Source organism: Egretta garzetta, unplaced genomic scaffold (genome assembly GCF_000687185.1).
Source record: "Egretta garzetta isolate BGI_Z169 unplaced genomic scaffold, ASM68718v1 scaffold451, whole genome shotgun sequence".
Taxonomy (NCBI): domain Eukaryota; kingdom Metazoa; phylum Chordata; class Aves; order Pelecaniformes; family Ardeidae; genus Egretta; species Egretta garzetta.
This window is the reverse complement of record NW_009258552.1, coordinates 719,464-729,403: the sequence shown is the minus strand read 5'-3', so window position 1 is coordinate 729,403 and position 9,940 is coordinate 719,464. Positions and strand designations below refer to the sequence as shown.

The window sequence follows — 9,940 nt, the reverse complement described above, 5'->3', positions numbered from 1 at the left end:
AAAGAGTGGGGGCGGGATCAGAAACACCTAATTTGTTTCAGCTTTGTATTTCTCCCATTTTCCTAAATTTTCTTCTACTCCCACGGTTGGTTAGAGCTGTGTAGGCACAGCCTTCGTATCAAAACACAGTTTTCCACGTCTGTCTTTATAACCAAAGTTTGCTTGTGAGGTGCAACACTAGCCTGCCATCCACCACTGGCCGTGCAGCTTACAGCTTCAACACGCAGGCAAGAACACAGTAAGAAACACTTTTAAAGTTGTGCTTGTCAATATTAGCTGGTCTGGAAGTCCGTACCATACTAGCCTGTAAACTAGAGTGTTTTGAAGTCAGGCACATGGCTTTATTACCTGAATTGCTCCCTGGCTTTTATAACCTCTCCCATAGTACCTTCCGCCTCTTCCGAAAGTTCTTATCACTGGAGTGGAAATAACTCCTCTAGGACGCCTGGAAGTTTTGAGGAAAAGGAAGAAAGAAAAATATGCATCAGCTTTGTTTAAAAGTACTGCAAATTTTATTTTGCTGGAAGATCTTCCTTCTAGCTTCACTGTCTAGTGACTAACATTTGCATCTCTTTAAAGCAGCAACATGACTGGCTAATTCAGAATTACAGGGTTCTGCTTGCAAGTGTATGAAACCTAACAAACTTGTTGTTTTTGTACCAATAAAATGACTGTATTTCTATATTTCACTTATAGAGAAACAATAAATCAGCACTTTCAAGCTTTACAGAAACATTTTCCAAGTTTCAAGTTATCCTTACAGCGCTTTAAAAGCAGAGCTTGAAATTCTTTCACCTTAAAAAATATGCAAGCCATTTGAACCTTCTATAAGGCCATTTCTCCCATTTAGTAACACTTCCCACCTAGAAACATGCTAAGCAGAAGAAATCAGATAAAAGAAAGGAAGGCAAAATGTGAAATTGCTTCAGTTTTGATGGAAGAATACAAAATTATCTAAGAACCTGAGGGAGAAGAGGAGGCTTCAGCCATATCTGACATGTAGCAATTCATCAAGTTTGGATGCTTTCAGATGTAGGCTTCCAACCAGGAGACATCAGGCGGTGGCTTTGTGATTTGACTCAATAAAGACCAGATCAGATCAAAGCAAACTTTCCCTCAGCTGAAACTATTTTAATGCCATCAATTGCAGCAACTCAACTTCCTTATCATTACGTCAAGGACTACTTCTCACCTAAAAATTATTTTTGTTTTCTCTACTAGAAAGACATGATTGCTCTGCTTCTCCTTCAGCTCCACTGCCGGATACCAGGAAGTCTTGCCTGAAGATGGAGCCCTCTAAAGCTGGCACAGAGCAGCCAGGCGCTACTCAGGTCCAGGCTGGCGTCCAGCCCGGTTTCTAAGCTGCGTGGGCTGCAGTTGCCCCACGTGCCGTTCTGGCCACAAATCACAGTTGCAATTCAGCTGCGTCTCGTTTTCCGGGTACCTGACAAGTCCCCTGTGCCAGCGGGGTCCCTGCGAGCTGTACAAGAACCTGCCTGAAGAGGAGGTGAGCTTTGCTGTAGTGCTCCTGTGCTGCAAAAACTGAACTACGCTGAGCTGATGGGATATCAATACAACAGCAAAAAATAAAACCAGCCAAGAGCTGTGTTTTATATTTGAGTAACTCACTGCGTTCGTTCTAAAGATTAACAGGGCTTACCTATCCCATTTGCTAATTTTTTTAACACGGTGAAAGTGTGCCCTTCAGGGAGCTGAGTAAGATTCTTCCTACTCCGAAAATCACACTAAATATATTGATGGATAAAAGGCAGCTGGTATAATTTTACACAGTAAGAATATCCAAGTTCAGTGCTGCGCAGAGACATGAGACAGCGGTGTAAATGAGCCTGGCGTGATCCTCTCCGCTCAAACAGATGAAAGACACAACAGATAAGCTGCCTGTGATAGTTTTTCCCTCTTTGACTAATTCTAGTAACCCTACATGTAAAGAATTTAATATCAGTTATGATCTGATGGAGATGGGAAGAGCTGGCAGTGATAGTCTGAGGTGACAACTTGCACCCACACCTAACTGCCCAAAGGTAGCACCTCTGACAGAAAGGAAATGTCAGATATTTCATCTCCTAACTCAAAAGCTACTATCGGGGAATGGTATTTCTCTGCCGTAAAGATACTTACAGGAGCAACACCACCCTTTCAGTGATTTGACTGCTTCCCAGATAAGGAGGGCTCTCAGTTTAGGACTTGCCAGTGTTAGTTCCTGGCTGCTGATGTTCTACATAAATTAATGTATTTGCTCCTTCAGAAAATGGAGGAACTGCTGTTCTGTGAAGGAAGTCGATGGTATGTATAAACGTAAGCCAGATCTGAGCCTGAAGGCGTCTCCAGATCATCCCCCAGGGTGCCTCAGGCAGGCAGCTCTCTCAGTATGACACTGTAAAGCACCTGGACGCTTTCCGCAGACGGTGCTGCAGTCAGTGCATTTAACTGATGGAAAGGAACCACCTCTGGGGTCAGCCAGATTCTTCTGTTTGTGGGTCCTCATGAAAAACAGAACTTACTGACCACGCGTTAATGTAATTTAAATGGTGAAAAATGTTCTTTCATCCACTGGAACTGAGGAATAAGGTTAAAATTCTCCCAGGAGCCTAGTGCCTCATCACACACCTCCGCTTGTCCCCCTGGAACCCTCAGCTCATCCCATGGACCCCGCTAGCCTCTGCAGTTAGACGACACTTGTCGGAAGCATCTAAAACATTCAAACATCTGAAGCATCAAGGTGCTTGCGTTTTGGGCAACTGAATCTCATTCTAGACAGTAAAATGTTCCTACCTCTGTGTCTGCTCTGCTCTTACACCAGTGCTGTTTGCTACTGCTGAACTTTTAAACCTTTGTTTCTACTGCTCTTACCTCTCCCTGTCCCCACACCAGCAGCTCTCACTTGTCCCAGGGCTTCAGACCCCACCATCTCCTCCGCCAGCCCAACAAGAGTTTTCCAGCAGCCCTTGCTGGCCTTAGCACTATGCTTTATAGTGCACATTTGATTAAATTAATGGTTACAGAAGAACTCACGCAGTTCAGACTTATTCTTTCAGACTGCTGCTTCCTGGCTCAAGCTGGCATAAATACCCCTACATTCCTTTAACATAGTTAAAGACAGCCGTAATATAGAAATCACATTACTTTGGGACTGTCTTCTGTAACGGATACAACCTTAATTAAAGATGATAGACAATTCTGTAAGGGACAGAACAATTAAGCCTATGGAAAAAATATAACCTTAAAAGTAAAGGACCAGATATTTTTGTGACAAAGTTATTTCTTTTTCAGAAATGTTGTGCACCTGTAATTCCAGCTGTAGTGAAATGAAGTGGAGGCACTGCAGAAATTAATATTCTTTTAAGCACATCTCCCATCATGATTGTAGAAGAGAAATACTAAACCTAGAAATGTCCTTCAGGTATTTTCTGCTTCACAGAACAATTACATAATGAAGTTATTAAAAATTTTATCATACTTCTTAATAAATGTTCTACCATGACAAAGAAAGTAATTGAGTGCTGTGATAGTTTTTATCTTATATAAGGTATTTATTGATTTCATGTAAGAGAAAGCCCCCAAGTCATTTCCTCACGCAAAACAAACCTCTGTGTGTGTGTATGTATCTATCTACATATGTATCAGATTCTGAGTATGAATTTTATTTGCACATAAAAATGTTTATACTCATCGGAATAACTGATTAAAAACATCTTAAAATGAATGTAAATGCTCTTCTCGAATACTCACGTGTCCTAAAATGTCTTGTATGGAATTTCGAATGCCCCCAACTTTTCTCTGGTTTACTTTTTCCCTCAATCATTAAATTACACATGAAAAGTATGTTCCAGAAGACTGCACTTACCCTCTGGCGGGTCCTCCGACAGAAACGACCTGCAGAGGAAATGGCCCTCTCCCCCCTCGTCCACGTCTGCTTCCAGCCCAATGGCCGACTACAGTGCCGGCAATTTCAAGTTTCCCTCCCTGAGAAGGAATAGGTTGGACTCCTGCACATAAAAGCAAAACCAAACCTTGATCTTCACAATCACAGTAAAGTTATGAAGGAACGGGAAACTGGTTTGTCCAGATTTTATCACATACACAGTTTCCTCTATTGATATTGGGAGATTATTTCTCATTTTGCAGTCTTTCAGAAGTACTGTCACCCCAAGAGTCTTTCTTTCCCCCCCTTTTTAAAAATAGATATGAATTCTGAAAACAAAAATGATCTTACACGAGTACTTCAGCTTCAGTAATTAAAAATACATTTTAGATGAACATAAAGAAACTGAAGCGAAATTTTACAAGCTATCTGAAGATTATTTCTTTCCTGCATTCCTAATGAAGAATTAATTTTTGCAGGTTTGAAGGCACTTTTTAGTGAAGACCAAATATCAGCATAAGACACACAGATTATAATTGCTATAAACAACTTCCTAGGCAGAATTATCTGTACTAACATGAAGTTGTTATAAAAATATAGCATTTAAACTGATCTGGGTGTAAAAGGTAGGTTTGTCCTTCCCCTACCAAGAAAGCAGCTAAAACTGCAATTGTCTAGAATACAAATGCATCTTCTGTTCAAGTTGCCCATATCTTTATACCTGTGTTTTGCCCTTAAAAATCAACACTGGGGCATAACATACATTTCAAGAAATCTAGGAAAGTGCAACTGAGCCAGATGTTACTGGTAAGACCATCGGGCCTGAAAGGGTCGCAGAACACAGCATTTATGCAGCTGCGATCAGTCTTCACACGTTAATACACCAGGAACTAAATTACTGACTAAACTGAAAAAGGTTCATAATTCCCCGTGCAGGTCTTTCAGCTTCAAATGCACATTGTTTATGGGGGAGACGTTATTCACACAAGGAAGCATTAGAGGTATGTTCACTCTTAGGATAAAAGCTCAGAGGCTAGAAAGGACAGCTAAATATATAGAGAAATTTTACCCTAAACGGGGGATTGGAATTAACAGGTTTCCATCGTCCCACCTCATACAGGAGACGAGCAACGGGCACACAGGGAAGTAATTAAATCTCATGCCTGTGTCCCCGCCGACACGGATGCCAGCGAAGAATGGGTTAGCAGTAATGCCGCAGTCAGTCATTTCCGCGTTGGACTGTTTTTGCAAAAATCTCGACTGCCCCCGAATTTCAGAAAGTAACTGTTAATACATTCAAGCAAAGTTCAGCTGATTACAGATTCCTCTCTTGCATTTTGAAGCAGGGGAGACAGATTGTCTCGTTAGGCTTTACGGCTATCCTGTGTTTGGAGGAGGGTTTCTAGGCGTGAGAGAGGCTGGCGCGGAGGGGCTGGTGGCGGGGACCTGGGGAGAGCAGAGCAGACAGCAGCCTGGCAGGCTCTAGAGAGGAGAGCTGAGACAGTTAGGGAGAAAGGGAGACCGGCAGTCAGTAGGAAAGCCTCAGACCAAACCGTAAAGTGAAGAAAGCCGTTGCCAGAAGCTCTAAGAAAAGGGTTTTGGGTATAATTACCGCCCTGAAACTTGCTAGTCCTGTTGCTGTCATTGCCAGAGAAGGCTCCGGAGTGTCCTGCCGCTGCCGCCACCCGGAAGGCCCGGTAAGCGCCTGTGGCTACTGTTTCCCCATAAGGGCCTCCGAAGCCATAGACTCCTGTTAGACCCAGGGTAAAGAAAGACAGGGGAAAAGCTGTGAGGGGGCCAGGCATCCAGGAAGGCCCCTAGCAGCGATGCTGCTACCTCCTTCCATCCTTCTGGAGTCAGCAGGGAGGGCTGTGCTCCTGCAGGCTGGGCAGGAGTAGCCCACAGCCGGCCCAGACAACACTGCGCAGGGGCAAGCCACCACCGCCGAGGAAGCCCTGGCCGAAGATGTCCTGCTGCCTTAGGGAGCACAGGGTCTCTTATCCAAAGAGCAGGCCTTTAACTGGGGTTTGGAACAGGCATCCTGACCTCTGCGGCACAACGAGCACCGAAAGGACTGTGACAATTTTTTGGCCATGAGCTGCGATGGCTACAGTTGTGGCACCCCAAGAACATCTTGCTCCCAATGTTCAGTATCAATACACCTATGGGCCTCGGTACCGAAGAGGTTTTGAGAAAGAGATAATTCTAGAAACAGGCTGGAATGGTTATAGCAGTATTTACACTCGAGGGTGCCAATGGTTAAACGACTGTAGCAAAATACAGAGGGCTGGGGGGAGGAAAGGGCATCTTCAACCCTGACAGTTAAACGGTGTCCATTAATTCAGGCATTCTTAATAAATATAAACGTTTTGAAGCAATGTACAATGCACATAAGAACCTTTTTGTATCTTCCGGTGTTGAACCACTCCTCTTTTTTCTACTTCATCAAATAGCGGTAAAAATATTTTGATCTGGCACAGTTACTAAAAATCCTGATGGAAATATGCAGCAATACAACACATTCCATATTGCTAGGCTATGGCTAATAAAAGTAAGAACAAAATGTGGTGATTGGCATGCGACAACGCATGCCCAACCACTTGCTTTTACGTATTTTTCCTATGAAATTGAACAAGCAAATCAGTTCATAGTTTCAGGAATGTGAGAGACAAGATCACGCTCCACACTAAGGTGTTCTGCACCGCTGTCCCATCACTTACCAGCAAAGCCTCTCCCCCTGCCCTGAGGTGGTGGGACTGGCCCAAAGTGTCGAGGATACATAGAAGCTGGATAGAAAGGCATGGCAGGTGGAGGTGGGAAAGGGAGAGGATGGTTCTGCCTGGAGAAATTTAATCCTTCTAGGATGCTCTGACGCATCTTTTCAACCTTGGCTGCCTGCTCAGCCTATGAATAAAGAGAAAGTCACAAAGAGATGTTAAAATTCTGATTTCAATTATATAAAGCTACATTTACACAACAAATTCCAAGGAGAAAGCAAAATAATAGACAACTACTGCAAACAAATTCCATAAAGCTGGCTAGAAAATGGCAATAATCTGTCTTGCATGCCTACTAATAGTTCAATGATATTTGAGTTGCAAGAAAATCTTTTATGTATCAGTAGAGAGATGGGAGTCTCAATACTGAGACAGTTTAGAGGTCGGTAACACAAAACAGTTTAAAAGTTAAAAAGGGTTTTCCAGAAAGGAACTGAGAAACCTCTGTCTATAGTGTCCTGAACACTTAATTCAGCCCTTTGCTTTAAACTCAACGATCATCATAAACACAGAGTGCAACACAAAATCTGTGTGAGCAGGCTAAAGCATGCCTGGCAGCTAACGAGCCTGGGAGGGACCACAGCCATCATTGGTATTTCATCTATGATCAGTTCTCCTTGAGTCAGAAATAAGCTGTTAAGATTTCATACCTCCCAAAAAGTTAAAAAAAAAAGTTTTGGTCACTCAGTAAACCATTGATTTTTATCAGTTTCCTCTTTTTACAGTCAGATAATAACTTTACATTATTTGGATACAACAAAAAACCAATTCATTTGTATTTGAGATGGTCATAAGAAATGTGAAAATATTTTGAGCTTAAAGACCATAAGAATGACCTCACAGTCTGTAAAATAAGTTAGAAATCACAAATTTTCTTTCACTTAGACCTTTGCGACAGTCTCGCTAGCGTGACCCAAAGAGAGGGTATTTGAACAACAAGCAGATAGCTTTCAACAGTTGTTCATTACATCACAATTGCATTCAAGTTTCCGTTTCCAGAGGGAAAAATTAAATTAAAATTTATGCCAGTTTACTTTTTCCAAATCTACCAAAATGCCATCTCAGTCATCAACAAGAGACAAGAGAGTAAACAGAGCTGAAAAATACCTATTAGCCATTCACCTCCTATTTCTCCCTTAGAAGTAGAGAGGAGATAGGTGAAGTAAACAACTGCTAGACCAACCACACCTAACACTTCTGAGAACTTGGCACACTCGATACTCTGTCACGCTTCTGGAACTACACACCTGACCATCACAGAGGTCAATGAGAGGAACTTTCTCCCGGCTTGCTTTGATGAGCTTGGTCTGGAATAATTTTCCATCAAAATACATCCACGGACAGCAGTGCTCCCATGGAATTGGCTGTCCGCAAGCATCATTTGCAAAAAGCGCCATATCGACACCACTCATAAATAAAGCAGACAGTTGAATTCCTCGGGGATCAAGATTCTCAATCTGTTTAAAAAGAAATTGCACATAATTTATTAAGTTAATAATGAGATGTAAATCCAAAGTTATTCCAATAGTTGCATTATTTTCAAAACTCTTGAAAACAGAGTGATTTTACAAAGTCATCCAGACTCTTCACTCGTAATCACCAGTTTGACTAGAAGAATGCTCCAGCACCTATTGCCTGTACATGCAACGCTCAGGAAGGCTGCTCTTCCCATCCATCCACTAAAGAGGTCAGAGATAAAACCAAAAACCTCTCTTTTCTCCACAACAAAGCACAGGAAATTGTTTCCAATATTTTAACGTTTTAATTAATTATCAAGAAGTCAGTAAAAAGTTTGAAATTAAATGCTCATCTTTACTTTGTGGCATGTGGTGTCTAAACCATGTAAGATGTGCACTTTAGTTCCTTAAAGATCATGGATAAATAAGCAGTACAGAATTTTTCAAACAGTGATAAAGCATGTTATAGCAAGGAAAAGCTTTAAAAACACAGGAAATGAGCAGTAGAAAGTTTTGTTTAACATTTATTTCAAATAGACGTGTGCTTCTGAGAGCTTTTGCAGAAAGTTTCAGGAATGAGCTCAATGTTAGCATTCAATTTTTCTTCCCACATACCACGTCTTCCTTCCAGCTCTTTTATAGAGGATTTTCTATTAGCTTGATTCAAGATTTTGGTGTTCGAATGTGTCTCTTATTAATGAAGTAATATTTATGCATACAACAGCTTTCCTTAGGATGCAGGATAGATACACAAAGGTAGAATTAAATAGTGAATAATAACTGGTGGTGGAAGCCAAAAGGATTTGTCTGCAGCAAATGTATTTTTAGCACTGTCATAAGAAAATATCACTACTGGTGTTCTCTAAAATACTTCCGAAAATATCAGCCCTTTCTTGGGAACATTTTTAAGACCTTGGTATTACATTTTAAAATTGAACTCCATTAACTTCCTTATGCAGAAGAAACCTTTAAGATCCAACAGACTATCCAGATCCTTTTGCAGATAAGCAGCTGGGTTCAAACTCAGCTGCTCATTCTGTCTGACTTCAACAAAGAGAGAAGCAGCTGCTTCATATGAAGACAGTAACAACATTGCATTAAATATTGCATCTTTCAGCTAACCAATATGTATGATGGAAATGATCCATATTGCTCTTCACGTGCGATTTAAAAATAAAACTTGGGAGAACAATTTCTGTTAAACAGAAATACTACATGCTGTTTATTGCTTGCCTTGTCTCTGCCTTCCATTTTGTCTTGGGATGGAAAAAATACCTTCTCTGGGAATTCCCTCCTTAGATCATAGAATCATAGAATGTTTTGGGTTGGAAGGGACCCCTAGAGGTCATCTAGTCCAACCCCCCCTGCAGGAGCAGGGACACCGCTAACTAGATCAGGCTGCTCAGAGCCCCATCCAACCTGGCCTTGAATGCTTCCAGGGATGGGGCCTCCACTACCTCTCTGGGCAACCCGTTCCAGTGTTTCACCACCCTCATTGTAAAGAATTTCTTCCTTATATCCAGTCTAAACCCACCCTGGTTTAGTTTGAAACCATTACCCCTTGTCTTGTCACTGCTGGCCCTACTAAAAAGATTGTCCCCATCTTTCCTATAGGCTCCCTTTAGGTACTGAAAGGCCGCAATCAGGTCTCCCCGCAGCCTTCTCTTCTCCAGGCTGAACAAGCCCAACTCCCTCAGCCTGTCCTCATAGGAGAGGTGCTCCAGCCCCCGGATCATTTTTGTGGCCCTCCTCTGGACCCACTCCAACACTTCCGTGTCCTTCTTGTGCTGAGGGCTCCAGAGCTGGACGCAGTACTCCAGGTG

The 9,940-nt window shown here is 42.1% G+C and overlaps 1 protein-coding gene across 9 annotated transcripts in view; it reads right to left on the bottom strand.

The window, feature by feature from the left end:
- Nucleotides 1–9,940, bottom strand: part of FAM120A (family with sequence similarity 120A) — a 61,964-nt gene that overhangs the window by 4,510 nt on the left and 47,514 nt on the right. For 4 of the 9 annotated variants that reach the window (XM_035903319.1, XM_035903321.1, XM_035903320.1 and 1 more), the window contains exons 13-17: nucleotides 7,908–8,117; nucleotides 6,604–6,787; nucleotides 5,496–5,642; nucleotides 3,866–4,007; nucleotides 349–445 (exon numbers count right to left, since the gene is read on the bottom strand). In XM_035903319.1, the coding sequence (XP_035759212.1) occupies nucleotides 349–445; nucleotides 3,866–4,007; nucleotides 5,496–5,642; nucleotides 6,604–6,787; nucleotides 7,908–8,117 (780 nt within the window). The remainder of the gene's footprint in view (nucleotides 1–348; nucleotides 446–3,865; nucleotides 4,008–5,495; nucleotides 5,643–6,603; nucleotides 6,788–7,907; nucleotides 8,118–9,940) is intronic. The other 5 variants (XM_035903322.1, XM_009647897.2, XM_009647898.2 and 2 more) reach the window with 2 other exon arrangements.